Raw genomic sequence first — 21,623 nt, forward strand, 5'->3', positions numbered from 1 at the left:
GCTAGATCAGGGCTCCTGAGTTTTACAAGTGGCTTCAGTGGTTTTTATAACCTAATGAAAGAAAGTCTACACTGGCTATTTCACCCAGGGATTTAACTGTTACGTCTTTGTCCAAATGAAGGCATTTATCCACACAAAACCCTTTATTTCCTTTTTCATAGTAGCTATACCAATTTGGGAACCAAAATTCCTAGCTGGTGAATGAGCAAAGGAACCAGTGGTACATCTGAACCATAGTATGGCACACAGCAATGCAAAGGAGTAGTAGAGGTTTCATTTCTCTTTTATTAACTGTGGTACTGTGTAATCAAACCTATGGTACCACATACTCTGGGCAATCAATTTGCCCAAAAGTTACATTCCTAAAGAATAGATTTTTGAGTCTGGAGAATTAAGTCTGAAGAATTAATTGCATGGTGATGAGCAGAAAAGGCCAGCACTGAACATTTTTATATGACATTCTTGAAATTAAAATATTATGGAAAGACTAAACAAGGCTATGTCTGTCACAGTTTTAAGCATGCTACCAGGAGTCATCATAAACCTAGCTAGAGTCAGAGTTTCACAATGGAACAGATGTGACACATGGTTGTGCACATAGGATAAAGGGACAGAAAGCTCTAAACACTCATTAAAACAGGGTTGATGCCCTCCTTTTGAAGTATTGTTGTTGTATAATGGAAGATAAATTATCAGAGGATTTAACTAGGTGAAGAATCCTCTGTATGTTCATATTCCATATCTATAATGGTCTTGAAACAAAAATTTCACACACACATTAACACAGACATACACATACACACACACACACACACACACACACACACACACACACACACACACACACATACTCCATCAGGCCTTGTGCTCCTTCTGGGTACAAGGTAATAAAATGAAATGGAAGCAGTTTGAAAACAGCAAGCCAGAAACCCTACATAGATGTTTTAACTTTATTGGCAACAATGTAAAGGAGGAAAACCTCAAACCCGAGGAGAGGAAAATCGGTAGCAAATCCCATGGGAACACTGACATGGGGAGTATAGAAAAATTGCAATTTGGTCGTCCTTACTGAGAACCACATCTCTTCCCAGAGTGCCTAAGGGAAGATGCCTAAACTACTAAGGAAAAGATGGCTACATTTGTGGAATAGATTCGAGTCACGATCCAGCTGTATTATTATCAACAGGTTGGACATTACTCCTCCTGATGTTGCTCCCCAAAAGATGTTGATACTCATGGTCCTGTAGGTTTGGATCTTCCTTCTCATGACGATGACAGTGTCAGAGTTATTCTGTCCATTCGTAGAGAACCTTTTGAAACATCCTCTTGTTTTTCCTTGGGCACTGCATTTTGTTCTCTCCTTTGGATATGGTGTCTTGCACAAGATGGGGATGGGTGGTATGAGGGTTGAGTGTCAAGTTACTGAGGTCTAGTGTTAGATTTTCCCAGGAGGATGACGGAGAGACTGCTTCAGTCCTAGGTCCCACAGAGACCCCAGATGTGTTCCCCTCACACATCTGGCAGTGTTGGCATTCACATCTGAACTTTGACTCCTCTGTTTCTCCTAGGGAAGAGGATTTCTTTTCCTTGTCAGCTTTATGGGGTAACAGAAACCTAACACATTTCTTTTTCTTGAATTCAACTGTCTTTAGCTTCTTTTCAGGTGATTTTGAACTCTTTTGGTGTTGCTCTTCATCCATCTTCTCTAAGGAAAAAAAACATGTTAGAAACACAAAGGGTCTGTTGAAAAGAGCTCATGTTGTACACACTCCTGGAACACCTATACACACACAGATACACATTTTGGAAGGAGCCTCTCATGGTTTGAGAGATGGAAACGTTCATTTGAAACAGCTTCCTGCAGCTGTTTTTTGTTTTTGTTGTGTTGTGTTTTCTTGTGTGTGTGAGTGTGTGTGTTTGTGTGTGTGTGTGTGTGTGTGTGTGTGTGTGTGTGTGTGTGTGTGTGTGTGTGTGTGTTTTGCATGGCTTCGCTTTGTTTGTGGTACCAACTTGCCAAAAAGCAAAGTTTGCATGTGCAATTTGTATTTGTAATATATGTTTTAGCAAGGATGTGCCTGTAGTTTTGAGTATGTGTGCCATAAGAAACCCAAGGAAAGAACTAATTGCAAGTGGTGCTGACAGATAACTATTTCTTAGCATTCAGATAACTGGTGTCTTTTGAAACAAACGGCCTCTTCTTATTCCGTTTTTTTTTTTTTTTGAGACAGGGTTTCTCTGTGTAGCCCTGGCTGTCCTAGAACTCACTCTGTAGACCAGGCTGGCTTCAAACTCAGAATTCTGCCTGCCTCTGCTTCCTTTAAGTCCTTACTTGGAGGTTGTATGCTCTCTGTGCTCTGTGTGACCCACAGGTTTTTCTGTGATTTTTTTAACTCCCACTCCTTACTGAGACAAATGAAATACCAGAGAGGAGCAAAATGAGCACAAGGAGAAAGTCACTGGGCACAGATCGAGGTTGGCCAAAGATGACCTATGTCTTCCCATCTTATATGGCATGGGTCAGACCCTGGAGAGCACATAATGCCACAGTGACAACAACAACACAAAGGCACAGACTATCTTTCAAGGCCTGTCCATGAAGCTAGTAGCTATAAAATCTCCAGAGACAGATGGATAGATATGGAAGTAATTCAACTGATGCATACACTCTTAGAATTTATGTATTTATAATTAGTAGCTAGCAATATGTATACACAAACACACACATGCATTTATGGGTCATGTTCAGGCTTCAGGCTCCAAGGGTTGATACATGGGAGAAAAGCTGACAGTGTTTTATCAGAGGGAAATTTGGCTCCTGGCAAGACCCTTGACCTCTCTGAAACATTTGCTACCTGCAATAAGACCTACTGTTCCCGGGTATGGTGCACATGAGGGCTGTGCATTGAAGGAGTTTATTGGGAATGAGAGGACTTTCCCTTTGAAACTAAGGAAATAACTAGACTAGCATAGGAAGATTTGAAGTCAAATGTGCTTATGTACCTCCCACTCCCCAGTTGAGAAAACACAAAAGCAAAGTCCACATAGAGCATTTGGTTGGATGAGTTAAGAAGGCTTCACATAAGGAAATGTAAATCAGTTTGACCATTATGGAGATAATTTTTTGTTTGTTTGGTTTTGGTTTGGTTTGAGACACAGTTTCTCTGTGTAGCACTGGCTATCCTGAAAATCAATCAGTCAATCAATCAATCAATCAATCTTTCTCTCTCTCTCTCTCTCTCTCTCTCTCTCTCTCTCTCTCTCTCTCTCACTGTACTTAAACTCAGAAATCTGCCTACATCTGACTCCTGAGTGCTAGGATTAAAGGCCTATGTCACCATGGCCTCACCATTAAGGAGGTTATGGAGATCATTAAGGTGGTCAAATATTCAAAATAGAACTCCCACATAGTCCAACCAGAACATTAATCACTATAATGCAAAGGAGTCAATGCTACCTTGCTACAGTGATACCTAAATATCCACACTAACAACAAAACCCAAGTAATGGATTCAGCTCAAGTGCCAGTCAATGGAATAATTGACAGAAATGTGGTGCACTTACAAGAGGGAGTTTTCCATGATGGAAAGGAAGGAAAAAAACTACATTGAGGGAAGAGGGTGGATTTTGTGTGATAAGACCCAGATCTGGAAAGACAAATATCATGTGTTTCCTTTCACACGTGAATGCCATAAAAAAGTAAAGTAAGCTAAAGCCAATAAAAGGAGACAGATGGTTAAAAAAAAAAGGAATAAAGGTGCTGTAGACAGAACCTTATAAGGAGTTGAGGAAGGATAATAAAGTAGTAAAGCATAAGGCCCAGGCACCATCAAGATGGGAGCAAGACAGAAACCAGGCAGGCATGGTGGAGGAGGAGCTAAAAGTTCTACATCTTCCTCTGAAGGCTGCTATCAGAATACTCCCATGCAGCTAGGATTAGCATATTAAAACCAACACACAAGTGGCACACCTATTACAACAAGGCCACACCTCTTAATAGTGCTATTTCCTGGCCCAAGCATATACAAAACATCGCAGATCCTTAAAAAGAATTTCCCACACCTGCAACTCCCCAAATCTAGCAAAGCAGACAATCTCCACACACAGTGACCAAAATTTCCAGATTTCCCTGTATCCAATAGCATTTGCCATCCAGTTGCAACTGTTTCTACACTTAACTGTCTTCCCAACATTTTGGGGATTTCTCCAGCTGCCCTGCATCTTTGGATGCTCTGCCACAGACTCTGAATATCTCCTACCTCTCCGATACTAATTCCTCTCATGCCCACTATTCCTCCAGATACCCTTTGATCCCAGTGCCTCCTTGTCTTCAACTACCTGCTCAGATAGAAACTTGTCAGAGAGATTGTCACTGGACATTCGATTTAAAAGAGCATGCAGTAGGGCCAGGCACTGGTGGTACACACCTTTGATCCTAGCACTCTGAAAGCAGAGGCACATTGATTTCTGTGTGTGCAAGGCTACCTGCTCTACAGATTGAGTTAGAAGACAGTCATTGTTATGTAGAGAAAATGTCATGCCTCAGACAGCAAGATAAACCAAAACACAACAAAAACAACAACAATAAAACTGTAGGCCCTGGCACTATAACCTGAAAGGTACAGAACTGACACACACAGTTGGCAGTAGCCAAAAGCTTCAGATTAGACTTAAGCCCTGCCCAAAAGGAAGAAATCATGCCTGGTACTGGGAAGCTAGCCAAGTATACACAGCCTGGTGAAGTCATGAATATTATAGGAGATACTGCAACGGACATTTTATTGTAAACCAGAAAAATCCCCCAACTTCATTCTAGGTATTTTTCTATGTACCCACAGGTAAGTGTAGTGCTCAACCATCACTGAAGGAAACGTCTCTTTGCAACAGACAGAGATCAATACAGAAAACTATAACCAATCATCATACAGAGTTGTGAAGCCAGGTTCTATATGATAAATCTACAACAAAACTCTTGCATCTTAGGCTCAGGGATCAATGTGGAAGAGGGGGCAGAAACACTGTAAAGCCAGAGGATTAGGGAGTTAGCTGTGAGAGTCTATCTCTTAGGAATGTCAGCAGATAGACTCATGTGGTCTCAGCAACATGACTGGAAAACTTTGAGCTGACAAAGTCAACACCAGTAGACATGTTAACACAGAGAGGGTCCGATCCTGCATAAAGAACTACAGGAAATTAAGGAATACCAAGACTAGGAGGCCCAGTCTTCCCTGAGAAATGCCACACCAACTCAATTGGTTATCCAATATCAAAAGCTCTGCCTTGAAAAATGTTCCTGAAAGCAAATTTATACAGACTGAACAGGTTGTATGTATGCTTTTAGGATTACGTATACATATGGGAATATGATAAAGGTTAATGTAAAAAGAGGCAATGAATTTTAAAGGCATTAAGGAGGAATAAGCAGGAGGTGTGTGTGGGGGAAGTAAGGGAAGATAAAATGATGTAATTTTAATCTCAAAAATTTTCTTTTTTAAAAAAGTGCATACCCATCATTCACCACTGGCAACCTGCTTTCTCCTGCTCAGCTTTCCTAACAGAAAACACTGCCTCCTACTGAAGGAGACATCAGAGCATGTTGATTCATTAGCTTCAATGGTGATTTCTATAGACTACAATACTAAGTAAACTCAATGGGAGCTAGCATTTTCAACAGTGCCCTGGAACATGCCCAGCTCATTGTCTACTTTCTGCTACACAGAGGAAGCTCCCTAAAAGGACACTGAATAAATAAAATACCTGCCATGGAGAAAGTACTCCATAAAGTACAGCCTTTGTTCCTATTGCCCTCCCTCCCTGATGGGTGAAGCTAGAGAGTAGAGAGTCAGTGCAGGAGTGGAGTTTTTTATCGGGTCACCATGAGCCACACATGAGCTGTGCAGACCAGAGACCTGGAAATTATTATCCAATGAGTAGGTGCCTCTCACTCTCTAGAGAGGTACCTGTAAGTAGTCATGATCCATACCATGATGTTGGGAAAGGCTTATAAAGACACTCTCCAACAGAAAGAATCAGCTAGGTCCCCTTGTCTCTTCTCCCCAAGTGCCTAGTCAACTCTCAGGCTCACTTTTGAAATGATTCAAATTCCAAGTTGTGCTGTGTTCAGCTGCAAATACTAGCAGCAGTGCCAATACCCTGAGAAGCAAGGACAATTTCATGGCAACTGCATCTCTCATAACTAACAACTGAGAGCAATGAGCATGGACTCCATATCCAAGAATGCACCCACACTATAATATTTAAGACACTGGAGATAAGGGAAATGAAGTTAATTGAGAAACAGTGGCAGCTGGGCGTGGTGGCGCGTGCCTTTAATCCCAGCACTCGGGAGGCAGAGGCAGGCGGATTTCTGAGTTCGAGGCCAGCCTGGTCTACAAAGTGAGTTCCAGGACAGCCAGGGCTATACAGAGAAACCCTATCTCGAAAAAACAAAAGAAAAAAAAAAAACAAAAAACAAAAAACAACAACAGCAACAACAACAAAAAAAGAGAAACAGTGGCAATCCTGAGGTTATGGAATCACTCACAAGAATGGCACAGACTAAAACTGTGGTGCAAAGAGCTCTGAAGCTCATGAGCTCTCTTTTCCATGCTTCAAATGGAAAATCCACATTGGTGGTAGAAGATGTGTCACACTGAGGGAACCATTAAGGTGGAGTTATAAATAGACTTAAGGATATGAAAAATAGCATCAAAATAATAAGAGCATCAAAATAAATGTTGCTTAAGAATAGAATCTGTTCTTTATTTAAAAAATCTTATTGAAAATTATGTTCTTTCTCACAGAATATATTCTGATTATGATCTCCCTTTCCTCCACTCCTCTCAGTTCCTCCATACACCCCTCCCATCCAGATCCACTCCCTTTCTGTCTCATTAGAAAAGAACGGGCCATTAAAAGATAGCATTCAATATAACAATATAAAATAAAACAAGAAAAAGTAATACCATCACGTTGAAGTTGAACAGGACAAAATGACAAAAGCAAAAGACAAGAGGCAGAGACCCACTTGTTCACTTTGTACTCAGAAGTCTCAAGAAAACAATAAAGCAGCAGATACAATATTTAGTCAGAGTGCCCAGTGTAGACTAGTGCAGGCCCCGGGGTGACAGATCAGTCAATCTGGACTCATATGAGCTTTGTTCACATTGATCTAGAGGGCCTTGTTCTCCTGGTATACCCCACGCACTTTGGACCTTACACTTTCTACCTCTTATTCCTTGGGGGTGGCCTGAATCCCAGGGGAAGCACCTGATACTGAGAACCCATTTAGAATTGAGTGTTCCAAGGTCTCTCAAACTATTTGTTAGGATCTGTCCCTTAACTTGATATAATAGGAGCAAGAATGAATGTCTGTGAAATAGTTCTTCTTGATTAAATGCTTTATAGAATTCTCATATAAATTGAATTTATAGTCTCAAAAATACAATATTACATGTGCAAAAGAGAGGATATCTAGATTTGTAAAACTGTGGTGATGATAAGAATTATCCCACAGGAAACCGTGTTTGGTTCAGACTGATTCTCACCTGTGTGTGCAGTTCGGCATATTTCTGTAATTTACAGCTCTCAGAACCATATCCACTGTGGACATAGTTGTATGTTCTGCTCATTCAAACAAGGAGATATGATCTACCTTCTCCTACCCATCAACTTGATTTTTGAGAACAAATGATCAGCAATAAAACAGAGGGCTGCTCAGAGTAATGTACAACAGGGGAAACCCTGAACAACTACAAAAGCATACCACAATGAGCCTTAGGACTGAGTGCTGTGTTACCCCGGTGAAAGGCAGTTGTAGTCAGAATGACTGTGTAGCAGGACAAAGCCAGCTAGCTCATCTGTGGGGAGAAATCTTTAAGTTACACATCCAAAGAAGCAGCTTGGTGGAAAATAAAAAAAGTCTTGCACAAAGATAGAGGATCTCTTGAGCCCTCCACTAGATATGGATGAGTAGAAAGACTTCCATAGAGGCTCCTGGATGTGATTGCTTCAGTGAGAAGAGTAGCATCCCACAGCATCCCCAGACCTGAATATACATGAGGTCTACAGCCACAATCACTACTGATGCAGCAATTTGACTTCATCCTGGGTTGCTAGGCATGGAACCCAGGGACTGGGCATTGTAGACATTTACTCTACAGTTGAAATACACCCTGGCCCTTTTCCAATGTAAAAGTGTTACAGGATGCCTGAGATTCCTGCATAAGTTATAAGGAGTTTTTGACATTCATGAATATCAAAGCCAATATTCTGGCCCTAGGAAAATGGATATAAGCATCCTTGACTTCAAGTTCATTTGAGGTTTTTATAGGCAAGGACTGCTTGGTTGTTTGAATGAAAAAGGACATTCAGGTCAGTGACACATTATATTTTTGTGTGGAATCATGGTTGTTTCAGACAACACTTTACCTTAGGAATTTATGGCAGATCTAAGTCATCAGAGACTAGTTTTTACCTAAAGTAGTTTTAGCAATTATGAATTCTTATGAATGCTTTCACAAGGTAGTATAACTATAGTTCAGAAACTCAAGACATACGTTCCAAGATAATTAAGCAATTTTCAAGGACCTGGGTTCATACTGTCAAATGGCATATGTTAGATGGAAACTTTCTATCTATATAGATTTTCTCTGAGTTATTCTGATCAATGTTCTGCTCTCTTCTGAGCATGAAATGGAGAAGTGAGATGCAAAACTGTTTCAGACAAGAGGTTGTGATTATAGATAGTGGCACTTGAGGCTTACTGGTGTCGAAAGGAAAGACTTAAATGCATCAACCGATAGCCTCAGCTCAGAGCACAGGAATGTTTCTCCTCAGTTTGCAATGGAATCCTCAAGAAACAGGGAGATGTTGGTTTCAACCCTTGTAGGGACACTCTTGAGGCCCACCACGTGACTGTGCTGGGTATTAGTCAGTGGACAGGAAGAGGAAGCCCAAGAAATTAATTCTTAGAGTTGTGTGGTTAAGGAAAGAATTTAGCGGTGACATGGCCTAACAAAAGTGAGAAAGAGTCAGCAGCATCTACTTCACCTGCAATCTAAGTAATACATCTACAAATGAACTGCTAAGCTATGGTTGAGGGACCACAGCCAAGGAGTTGGGAAGAATGTACAAGCCAGAAGTTCAGGATGAGGGCATGGACCTAGCATCCTGTACACATGGATGCTGCACCCTATGAAATCTCAACACTATGTTTATGCAAACAAAGACTTGCATCATGGTCACAATAGTCTACATGCCAATGTTGATGAGGGAAATTCTAGAAGCCCCTATCTGCTTGGGAAAAGAGTTACAGACTTATGGTGGCTGCCTAGAGAGGGGCAATGAATTCTCTGCAAAGTTGAACACCATGATGATTTCCTCAAACTCACCTGGTAAGCCCTACTCCTATCCACATTGGAGAAACATGCAACAGATTCAGAGAGGTTGTGAGAATGTGTCTATCGATTTCTGTGTCCTCCTGTAGGTGCAACATATGTGCCTGTGTAACTACCGTAATCAAACAAGAAGAGGTCTTGAATTCAAGAAAGATTTGAGAGGGAATGCTGGAGCAGTTCACATAAGGAGACAGAGGGATGAAAATTGTATTAATATGCTCTCACCCATGATAATCTCCAAAAGAAAGAATTTAGGTTAAAGAATAAAAAAACAATAAGAGCTTATTTCTTGCGTTCTATATGAATTGCTCCTTATCAGGTCTTCATTTGGAAATGTCAATCATTCATGAAACTCACGTGGAGCTTTCACCCCTGGATGCTTTTTCATAGTTCTTTAGTTAGTTTCTGTAAGACATGATCTTTCTCAGTAAGTGGGTCTGACCAGGACCTCCCATAGTCCAGGCTGGCCAGAGACATACAGCAATCTGCCTGCCTCTCTCTCCAGAAGGATGAAGTTACAGGCATAGGCCAATAATGCCCATATCCCTGTGATTTCAGTAAGAAATATCCAGAGTTATGTAAATGTTCCTGTAACAGGCCCCTTAAATTTAGCTGTTTTGATTACCCATTGAAATATTATTTGTTTACTTTTTCCTACTCATTCAGGAAGTGCTGAGAAAATCCCTTGGCAGGAAGTGGAACCTATTATCAAGTAAGTTTTGTCCTTTACCTTTGCTACTATCATGACAATATTTTCTGAGAGTTTGTGAGGCTATGGTTGACTGAGGTCTTCAGGCTTACAATGCTACACTGTGGTACTTAACATCAATACATCAATACAAATTCTAAGAGAATAAACAAAGAAAGGCTTGTCTGGAGGACCAGGCTTCTCTCTGAAACAGCATGTGAACAACACATGCAGATCTATAAATTTTGTGGATTGGTGAACACCAACCCAAAGAAGCCATCTGATAAGGCAATATGTGCTTAGGAGAACTGGGTTCACAATCCAGGCATAAGAACATGGAAGCCCACAGAAAACTTTGCTTTCAAATTTGGTCTCCAGATCCTACAGGAGAGCAGCCAATGAATTAGGAGATCCTCTGGGATCCTGTAGTGAGTGTCAAAGACAGATCAAGAAATGTGTTCAGAATTTTCTTTCCTTAGGCAGTACTGATTCAGGCTGGGTAAGATCAAGGACATGCATGAGTGTGACAGAAGGAATCGACAGAACTGCCATCAAATCTAGATCTTGAAGATGGTATAAGCAAACACTCAGGAGACTGCTTCCACCAGGATTTGCTTCCAGATCAATTGACTGTGGGATATCAAGTGGGAACTTTGGGCTCTGAAGATCACATCCTTAGCAAAGCAGGACACAATGGAGAGGAGGATATGTAGGTGTGTATATGATGGGAAACATGGATAGACTCATTGGGAGCAGACCCTGAAACTCCACCAGGGCACCACCAGGATGAATCTGCTCCCATCAAACCATTGCACAGCAAATGTTCTGCCCTTTACCTGAACTTGTTTATAGGGAGAAAAAAAAAGGCTGAAGGGGAATCCCTAAGAAAGTCAAACGAGAAAACTTGCCACAAACAGAAGCAGACATGGCTGTATCTGATAATAAACTAACTACCACGAGTTACTCCCAAGACCTACCTGTTGATGAAATTATTCACAGAGAGCACAGGTAGCAACCCATACACAAACACCCCCACTGCACAAGAATCTGAGGACTATTCTGAGTGAACACCTATGAACAACATTGCTTTTAATAGCCACGAGGATGTCAATGTTTGAGATCAGAGAAACATAATACAAAAATGAAGCCTGGAATCAGCTATTCCCCATAACACCACAGAATTCTGTGGTCAGCAACTCACCTACAAAGACTTGCATTCTCCACAAACAGGATACCTTAGGCCATGCTTCAAATGTACAAAGAAACTCTCAACAGACATGGATTAACCCACCCTGTTTACAGACAACCTGTTAGAGTGTGGGAGCTTACTTCTCTCCTGTAGCAGATCTGTCCTTTAAAGCAGAGCTGTCTACCCAAACATAAAACATCCCACTTTCGGAGACGTGTCCACTCAGCCCAGGAGGGAGTTGCAGGAGCATTTGCAGGAGACATCTAGGACAGGCAGGAGCAACAGAACTTCTGAGGCAGACCACTTTTCGGACTCCAGATATCCGGACACCTTCCCTGCCAGAGTAGAGGTGTCCACCCCACCCGGGAGGGAGGAGCTGGAGCATCTGTAGGAGTCATTTGGTTCCCAGATTCTACCAAAACTAGTCTGGACAGGTGAGAATGTGGACTACAAAAGCTAACAGCTTCTGGTACAGGCCCTGTCTCTAGCCTTCATCTTCTGCCAGGAGGCAAGTCTGAATGCCAGATATCTATAGACCTTCCCTGAAAGTGGAGACCTTGACTGCAAAGAGTGCTCTGACTACTGAAACTCACTAGAGAGCTAGTCTCCCAGGTCTGCTGGTAGAGAATAACAATCACAAAAGGAACAAGCTCTCACCAGAGACAACTATAACAACTGACTCCAGAGATTACCAGATGATGAAAGGCAGATGTAAGAATCTTACTAACAGAAACCAAGAACACTCACCATCATCATAACCCAGGACTCCCACCTAAGCCAGTCCTGAGCACCCCAACACAACCAAAAAGCTAGACCCAAATTTAAAGGCATATCTCATGAGGATGGTAGAGGACATCAAGAAGGACTTTAATAACTCACTTAAAGAAATACAGGAGAACACTGCTAAAGACTTACAAGTCCTTAAAGAAAAACAGGAAAAAGCAACCAAACAGGTAGAAGTCCTTAAAGAAAAACAGGAAAAAGCAACCAAACAGGTAGAAGTCCTTAAAGAAAAACAGGAAAACATCCAAACAGGTGATGTAAATGAACAAAACCATACAAGATCTAAAAAGAGAAGTAGACACGATAAAAAAATACAAAGTGAAGCAACACTTGAGATAGAAACCCTAGGAAAGAAATCTGGAATCATAGATGCGAACATCAGCAACAGAATACAAGAAATGGAAGAGAGAATCTCAGGTGCAGAAGATTCCATAGAGAACATAGACAAAACTATCAAAGAAAAAGCAAAATGCAAAAAGATCCTAACTCAAAACACCAGGAAATCCAGCACACAATGAGAAGACCAAACCTATGGATAATAGGAGTAGATGAGAATGAAGATTTTCAAACTAAAGGGCCAACAAATATCTTCAACAAAATTATAGAAGAAAACTTCCCAAACCTAAAGAAAGAGATGCCCATGAACATACAAGAACCCTACAGAACTCCAAATAGACTAGACCAGAAAAGAAATTCCTCCCGACACATAATAATCAGAACAACAAATACACTAAATAAAGATAGAATATTAAAGCAGTAAGGGAGAAAGGTCAAGTAACATATAAAGACAGACCTATCAGAATTACACCAGATTTTTCACCAGAGATTATGAAAGCCAGAAGATCCTGGACAGATGTTATACAGACACTAAGAGAACACAAATGCCAGCCCAGGCTACTATACCCGGCCAAACTCTCAATTACGATAGATGGAGAAACCAAAGTATTCCACGACAAAACCAAATTCACACGTTATCTTTCCATGAATCCAGCCCTTCAAAGGATAATAACAGAAAAAAAAATACAATAAAAGGATGGAAACCATGTCCTAGAAAAAGCAAGAAAGTAATCCCTCAACAAACATAAAAGAAAACAGCCACAGGAACAGAATCCCATCTCTAACAACAAAAATAATAGGAAGCAACAATAACTTTTCCTTAATATCTCTTAATATCAATGGACTGAACTCCCCATTAAAAAGACATAGACTAACAGACTGGCTACACAAACAGGACCCAACACTTTGCTGCTTACATGAAACCCATCTTAGGGGAAAAGACAGACACTATCTCAGAGTGAAATGCTGGAAAAAATTTTCCAAGCAAATGGTCTGAAGAAACAAGTTGGAGTAGCCATTCGAATATCTAATAAAACCGACTTCGAACACAAAGTCATCAAAAAAGACAAAGAGGGGCACTTCATACTAATCAAAGATAAAATCCTCCAAGAGGAACTATCAATTCTGAATATCTATGCTCCAAATGCAAGGGCAGCCACATTCATTAAAGAAACTTTAGTAAAGCTCAAAGCACACATTGCACCTCACACAATAATAGTGGGAGACTTCAACCCACCACTTTCATCAATGGACAGATCATGGAAACAGAAACAAAACAGGGACACAGTGAAACTAACAGAAGTTATGAAAAATAATGGACATAAAAAATATCTACAGAACATTTTATCCTAAAACAAAAGGATATATTTTCTTCTCAGCACCTCATGGTACCTTCTACAAAACTGACCATATAATTGGTCACAAAACAGGCCTCAACAGATACAAAAATATTGAAATCATCCCATGCATCCTATCAGACCACCATGGACTAAGGCTGATCTTCAATAACAACATAAATAATGGAAAGCCAACATTCACGTGGAAAATGAATGAGACACTTCTCAATGATGCATTGGTCAAGGAAGGAATAAAGAAAGAAATTAAAGACTTTTTAGAGTTTAATGAAAATGAAGCAACAACATACTTAAACTTATGGGACACTATAAAAGCATTTCTAAGAGGAAAACTCATAGCTCTGAGTGGTTCCAAAAAGAAACTAGAGAGAGCACACACTAGCAGCTTGACAACACACCAAAAAGCTCTAGAAAAAAGGAAGCAAATTCAACCAAGAGGAGTAGATGGCAAGAAATAATCAAACTCAGGGGCAAAATCAACCAACTGGAAACAAGAAGAACTATTCAAAGAATCAACCAAATGAGGAGCTGGATCTTTGAGAAAATCAACAAGATAGATAAACCCTTAGCCAGACTCACTAGAGGGCACAGGAAAAGCATCCTAATTAACAAAATCAGAAATAAAATGGGAAACATAACAATAGATCCTGAAGAAATCCAAATCACCATCAGATCCTGCTACAAAAGGCTATACTCAACAAAACTGGAAAACCTGGACGAAATGGACAAATTTCTAGACAGATACCAGGTACCAAAGTTAAACTAGGACCAAGTTACGATCTAATCAGTCCCATATCCTCTGAAGAAATAGAAGCAGTCATTAATTGTCTCCTAACCAAAAAAAGCCAAAGCCCAGGACCAGATGGGTTTAATGCAGAGTTCTATCAGACCTTCAAAGAAGATCTAATTCCAGTTCTGCACAAACTATTCTACAAAATAGAAGTAGAAGGTACTCTACCCAACTCATTCTATGAAGCCACAATTACTCTGATACCTAAACCAAAGAAAGATCCAACAAAGATTAAGAACTTCAGACCAATATCCCTTATGAATATCGATGCAAAAATACTCAATAAAATTCTCGCTAACCGAATCCAAGAACACTTTAAAACAATCATCCATCCTGACCAAGAAGGTTTTATTCCAGGGATGCAGGGATGATTTAATATCCGGAAATTCATCAATGTAATCCATTATGTATGTGTTGTTCAGTGGAAACTGAACAACACACTTCTCAATGATACCTTGGACAGGAAGGAAAAAAGAAAAAAATTAAGGACTTTTTAGAGTTTAATGAAAATGAAGCCACAACATAACCAAACTTATGTGACTAAATGAAAGCATTGTAAGAGGAAATCTTATAGCTCTGAGAGCCTCCAAAAAGAAACTAGAGAGAGCTCACACTAGCCGATTGACAATACAACTAAAAGCTCTAGAACCAAAGGAAGCAAATTCTCCCAAGAGAAGTAGAAGGCAGGAAATAAACAAACTCAGGGGTGAAATCAACCAAGAGGAAACAAGGAGAACTATTCAAAAAATCACCCAAAGGAGGAGCAGCTTCTTTGAGAAAATCAACAAGATAGATAAACCCTTAGCCAGACTCACTAGGGGGGCACAGGGACAGCATCCTAATTAACAAAATCAGAACTGAAAAGAGAGACATAAGAACAGATCCTGAAGAAATCAGAAGATGGAAAGATCTCCCATGCTCATGGATTTTCAGGATCAATAAAGTAACAATGGCTATCTTGCCAAAAGCAATCTACAGATTCAATGCAATCCCCTTCAAAATTCCAACTCAATTCTTCAACGAATTAGAAAGGGCAATCTGCAAATTCGTCTGGAATAACAAAAAACCTAGGATAGCAAATACTCTTCTCAAGGATAAAAGAACCTCTGGTGGAATCACCATGCCTGACTTGAAGCTGTACTACAGAGCAATTGTGTTTAAAAACTGCATGGTAATGGTATAGCAACAGACAAGTAGACCAATGGAATAGAATTGAAGACCCAGAAATGAACCCACACACCTATGGTCACTTGATCATTGACAAGGGAGCTAAAACCATCCAGTGGAAAAAAGACAGCATTTTCAACAAATGGTGCTGACACAACTAGTTGTTATCATTTAGGAGAATGCAAAGTGATCCATTCCTATCTCCTTGTGCTTAGGTCAAATCTAAGTGGATTAAGGAACTCCACATAAAACTAGAGACACTGAAACTTATAGAAGAGTAAGTAGGGAAAAGCCTCAAAGATATGGGCACAGGGGAAAAATTCCTGAATAGAACAGCAATGGCTTGTGCTGTAAGATCGAGAATCTACAAATGGGACCTCATAAAATTGCAAAGCATCTATAAGGCAAAAGACACCGTTAATAAGACAAAAATGCCACCAACAGATTGGGAAAGGATCTTTATCTATTCTAAGTCAGATAGGGGACTAACACCCAATATATATAAAGAACTCAAGAAGGTGGACTCCAGAAAATCAAATAACCCCAATAAAAATTGGGGCTCAGAGCTAAACAAAGAATTCTCACCTGAGGAAATCAGAATGGCTGAGAAGCACCTGAAAAAAATGTTTAGCATCTTTAATCATCAGGGAAATGCAAATCAAAACAACCCTGAGATTCCACCTCACACCACTCAAAATGGCTAAGATGAAAAATTCAGGTGACAGCAGATGCTGGTGAGGATGTGGAGAAAGAGGAACACTCCTCCATTGTTCGTGGGATTGCAAGCTTGTACAAACACTCTGGAAATCAGTCTGGTGGTTCCTCAGAAAATTGGACACAATACTATCGTAGGATCCCACAAGATGTCTCCTGGGCACATATCCAGAAGATGCCCCAACTGGTAAGAAGGACACATGCTCCACTATGTTCATAGCAGCCTTATTTATAATAGCCAGAAGCTGGAAAGAACCCAGATGCCCCTCAACAGAGGAATGTATACAGAAAATGTGGTACATTTACACAATGGAGTACTACTCAGCTATTAAAAAGAATGAATTTATGAAATTCCTAGGCAAATGGTTGGACCTGGAGGGCATCATCCTGAGTGAGGTAACCCAATCACAAAAGAACCCACACAATCTGTAATCATTGACCAGTGGATATTAGCCCAGAAACTTAGAGTACCCAAGATACAAGATATAATTTGTGAAACACATGAAACTCAAGAAGATCCAAGACCAAAGTGTGGACATTTTGCCTCTTCTTAGAATTGGGAACAAAACACCCGTGAAAGGAGCTACAGAGACAAAGTTTGGAGCTTAGACAAAAGGATGCACCATCTAGAGACTGCCAGATCCGGGGATCCATCCCATAATCAGCTTCCAAACGCTGATACCATTGCATTGGCTAGCAAGTATTTGCTGGAATGACCCAGATATATCTGTCGTAGGACCTGCTGTGCTGCTTCTGTCAGCACTGCAGCCATTTTGTGAAGCGGGGAGGGTCCCTAAGGGCCCCCCATTGGAAGAATTCTTTGTGATAGTTGAGTGAAATTTGAAGCTCAACCACTTTGGACAGAGCCTGACACACACTACAATCAGAGGCTTGCCTACCCTCCTGGAAAATTCTCTCTGTTCAGAACACCCACAGTGACAGAGTCCTCTGTTTAAACTCAGAGCTGTGAATCTGGAAGGCTGAGAGGCCATCATCCTCTTCCTGCCCTCCAAAAGTGCCCTGAATTTCCATTCAGAATCATGGTCATTCTCACACTCTATGTTCAGGTCGGAACAAAGGTACACCTACCTCTTTGTGGGTCTTTCTCAATTATTTTGGCTGAAATGGTTGTCTAGGTATGTCTAGTAACAATGATTTCTTCAGAGTGCTTCTTATATTTCTTATTGGGAGGTGTTTGGAGTGACCGGTTGATACCTTTCAGAGGGCTCTGTAGGGAAATCAGAGTTAAACATTTTCTATGAATGCTACAACCCATCCATTGCTAAGGAATGCACTGAGTATGTGAGCAAAGTTTCCCTGTATCCAGTCACAAGCCTGGTGCACCCTAATCCTCAGGAGTGTCTCCTCTTAGCACTTCTTGGGTGCAAGGCTCAGATTGGGGCCTGTGGCCATATTTTTATACCAGGAAATGTCCCTATGAGATGAACATCTTGAAAATGTGCATTGTGTATATGCACCATCCCACGTGCTACTTGACACAGAACATGCCAGAGAGACACTTAACTCCCACACATTGCGGTGGAGGTTTGGGTGCATTATAGAACTCTGTCTGCTGAAGTACAGACTTTTACCCTGGGGATGTAAGCAATTGTCACTCTCAGACTTTACTCATCTCTTTTCATTCACACTGACAGTTATCTCTGTTCTTGTCCCACTCGACCCTTGTACATTCCTTACCTTCTCTTAGTATCTACATAAGGAGTCTCTGGCCATATGTGAGATGCCATGCTTCCTCCATATGGTGAGTACCTTGCCCTACACCTGCCATGGACTAAACATGGATGTTCTCCCTGAGGGTAAATACCCATCCTGTAAAATCTTATCCACATACAACCTTCAACTGGAAATCCAGAGCTCCCAGAAAGCTAAAAATCTCCTAGCATTTGAGTTCATCAAATGCACAATGTGAACATGCACAAGAAAATGATGTCTCCTGGGTTTTCCTATATGTGCATTTCAGCTGCTGGACTCAGTTTAAAAAACTGCTTGACTTGATGCAGACTCCCACAGCCAAACACTGGGCACAGAAAGAGCCGCACTTGAAGATCTCAATTGGATTCCTCCCTTTGGAGCTCAGAGATGACAAGCTAAGAAGGAGAGACAGGATTTTAGGAGCCAGAGGAGTCAAGGACACTAAGAAAACCCACCCACAGAATTAACTAAGCAGGGCTCACAGGGGCTCACACAGATCAAAATGACAATCAGGATGTCTGTATGGGTCAGGGCTTGGTCCTCTGAAAATGTAGATATCAACTTGGTGTTCTTGTGAGAGCCCTCAAACTGGGAGTGAAGGTGTCTCAGACTCTTTCCCTTGAGCTTGGGACTGCTTCCCTCCTACTGTGTTGTCTCTTCCAGCTGTGAGAAGGTTTGTTCCTGTTCATATGAATCTTGTTGTGCCATGTTCAGTTGATATCCCTGGGTGACCTGCTATATTCTCAGCCAGTACAGAGGAGTAGACATAGGAGAGGGAGGAGGATGACCTGGGAGGAGGTGATTGAGGAATAAACAAGGTCCTGATGTATTCTTTGGAAGGAGAAGAGAGAAATAAATAGAAAAAAATGATCACTAACACCTTGTATATTTTTTAATTTCTCTTCTTACATTTTCCATCACTACTAACTTGCTGATGATGCCAGGTAAAACTGGAAACACCTGTGTGCTTTGTAATGTGGTTAGAATCTCTCATACCTTCACAATTCTAGTTGTCATCTCTCATACCAATGCATACATCTGGTTAGCCAAGATGTAGCAATCACTATTTATTGTGGACAATCTTGTTTAATCAATAGCCATAGCAAGGATGTGAACACGTGCTTTCTAAATCCTCTGGCCATAACTTAAGCCTTCCAGGGCAAAGAGTATCTGATCGATTTTGTCCAGGAAAATATACCATTTCCTGGCCAATTGGTTTTCTATCAGTGCTGTGAAAATCAGCCACCTATGCTGTGACTTTAGGTCACTGAAATTTATTATATCCTCCACTCTAAGATTCAGAAGATCTTTTGGAATAGGCCATACTCTCTGCCTTGGGTTAACAGGCCAGAAGAAATATATCCTTAGTGTATCTCTTAGCAGAGGAGGTCATGAAGAAGCTGACTTGCCAGAGCTCACTCTGCCTGGTGTAGGAATTCAGCTCCTCCTACACTGTGGTGTCAGGACCCTGTACCTTGCTGCCAAGCAGCTCAGGAGAGGGCTGGAGAGGCTCCCCAAGTTTGCTCCTGTGCTCTGCTCTCAGTCTGCTCCAGCACCCCCTCAAAGCATTATCTTTCTGTGATGAGGTCAGGCCAGCTGCTGCTCCATGGTCCAACAGAGGCACTAAAGGGATGCTCATACATGTCTCAGGAGTGGCTGGCAGTTGCATTCCCTTCTGCTGACTGTTCTTGAAAAGTCCCAAGATATGTGACCCTTTCTCTAGTCAGTGACCACATATATGTCTGTGATAGTTCTGATCATTCCTGGTGGACTTTTCCCCCAAGACTTGGTTTCATATTTTTGAGAGGGCCTCACTGTGTAACCATAGCTGCCCTGAGCCTTACTGTATAGACCACACTGTCCATTAATTGCCTGCCTCTGCATCTTGATTTCTTTGAGGGCCAATTGTGGCCCATCAAATTTGGAAATCTTTTGTGATGGGGGATGTAGTAAGATACAAGGCACAAACTTGGATATGGAGTCTCTATTATCACAGATTCAAATCTAATGGCCTCCTTATACCCATACAACCTGTGGAGGTCCAGTTTCTCCAACCAGAGAAGGATCAAAGGTTCTCCACAGGGTTTGAGACCATTAGGTCACAGACATATCAGTAGAGAAAGGAAATAACTCCTCCTTAGGGAGGCCACACTTACCTGATGAGCAAACATCAAATATGAGCCTGGTCTCAAGAAACCCAATTTTCTCCTCACCTGACGGTAACAGACCACATTTCGCTGTCTATGAACCCTGTCCCACACGGCCTGGGATGCCAAGTGCTGCTTCAGTTCTTTCTGCTACCAAATGTTGTCCAATGGAAGGTGGCCTTGGGAGTAGACAGGCAGCCGAGATCTCAGAGCTGAGGATCTAAAGACAGTGCTGATAAGCTGGGCCCTCCTGCACAGATCTCTCAGGAACTGGTGTCTGAATGTGGCCAGAGTTTCTGTGGAGATTCTTGAGAAGATTGGCTTTTTTCCTGCAGGGAGAGGGCAGTTAGAAAAAGAAGGAAAGACCAGAGGTCCTGATGGTGATTAGCTAGTTGCAGTGATGAACCAGCTATTTTTTGCTTTTTTTGGGGGGGGGAGATCAAGTTCCACTCCTTGATTGAGGACTCAGAGGTCATAGGCCCCCAATCCCATTCCCAGCCCAGATGGACAGTGTGGCAAGACTGGGGAAGCGCTGCCCAAGGCTCTGCTGTCTTGCTGGGAGTGATTGTGACAAAAGAAGTGTTTCCATGGTGCTCATTGTGACCTACCAGTGCAGGAATAGAGAACCTGTTCATGAACTCTGTACTTGGGATGGTGGTTTAGGAGAAAATGTACATGGTTAAGGGCACTGAAAAGGACAGAGAATCTCTGTGTAATAGTCAGGGACTGCCTTTCTGTAGGAATCCACCACAGAGCACTAATTTCATTTGTTTCTTTTGTCTGTTTCTAAGAGTAACACAATGAAACTGCTCAGTGTTTCAGGCATCATCAAGCAGAATCAACTCTTAGCTTGCTGCTCAAAGGTGTATGTCAATGTGAATTCCTAAGTAATCATTTAAATTTGATGACTGCATTCATTTAGTGTGTGTGTGTGTGTGTGTGTGTGTGTGTGTGTGTGTGTGTGTGAAGTGCCCATATAAACCAGGTCAACCTCAAACACACTTTCCCACCAAGATGCCCTTGAGATTCTTATCCTCCAGCCCCCACATCCCAAATGCCAGAATTAGAGGCCTAGCCCACCATGCCTGTGTTATGTGGTACTGGGGATAAAACAAGGACTTCCTTCATGTATCATAGGCATCAGTTTATCAAAGGACCTGCAGTCCCTGCCTCCAAATGGCTTTGTAGGTATAGAAATCAAGGGTTTCTTCACAAGAGTGCATACATGAATACCACTGTACTTAGCCTATTCCACAGGCTGCAGGGTCCTTGCTTGATCTCCTTTGACCTCCTCCTTAATCCCTTCCTTAGGAAAACAGAACCTTTGAAGAGGCAGGCATCATCTA

The 21,623-nt window shown here is 41.4% G+C and overlaps 1 protein-coding gene across 2 annotated transcripts; it reads right to left on the reverse strand.

Moving 5' to 3' along the window:
* Positions 1-932: 932 nt before the first annotated feature.
* Positions 933-20,826, reverse strand: Gm20153 (predicted gene, 20153). Of its 2 annotated transcripts, none has more exons than NM_001378685.1 (3): positions 20,344-20,826; positions 17,507-17,645; positions 933-1,700 (listed from the first exon to the last, which is right to left on the reverse strand). In NM_001378685.1, the coding sequence occupies exon 3, from the start codon at positions 1,698-1,700 to the stop codon at positions 1,287-1,289; it is 414 nt and encodes a 137-aa protein (NP_001365614.1). In that variant the 5' UTR covers positions 17,507-17,645; positions 20,344-20,826; the 3' UTR covers positions 933-1,286. The 2 variants fall into 2 exon arrangements, with proteins under 2 accessions (NP_001365614.1, XP_006529071.1); XM_006529008.2 differs by having other exon boundaries at positions 933-1,703.
* Between the last annotated feature and the right edge of the window lie 797 nt (positions 20,827-21,623).

This window comes from Mus musculus, chromosome X, assembly GCF_000001635.26.
Source record: "Mus musculus strain C57BL/6J chromosome X, GRCm38.p6 C57BL/6J".
Lineage (NCBI taxonomy): Eukaryota > Metazoa > Chordata > Mammalia > Rodentia > Muridae > Mus > Mus musculus.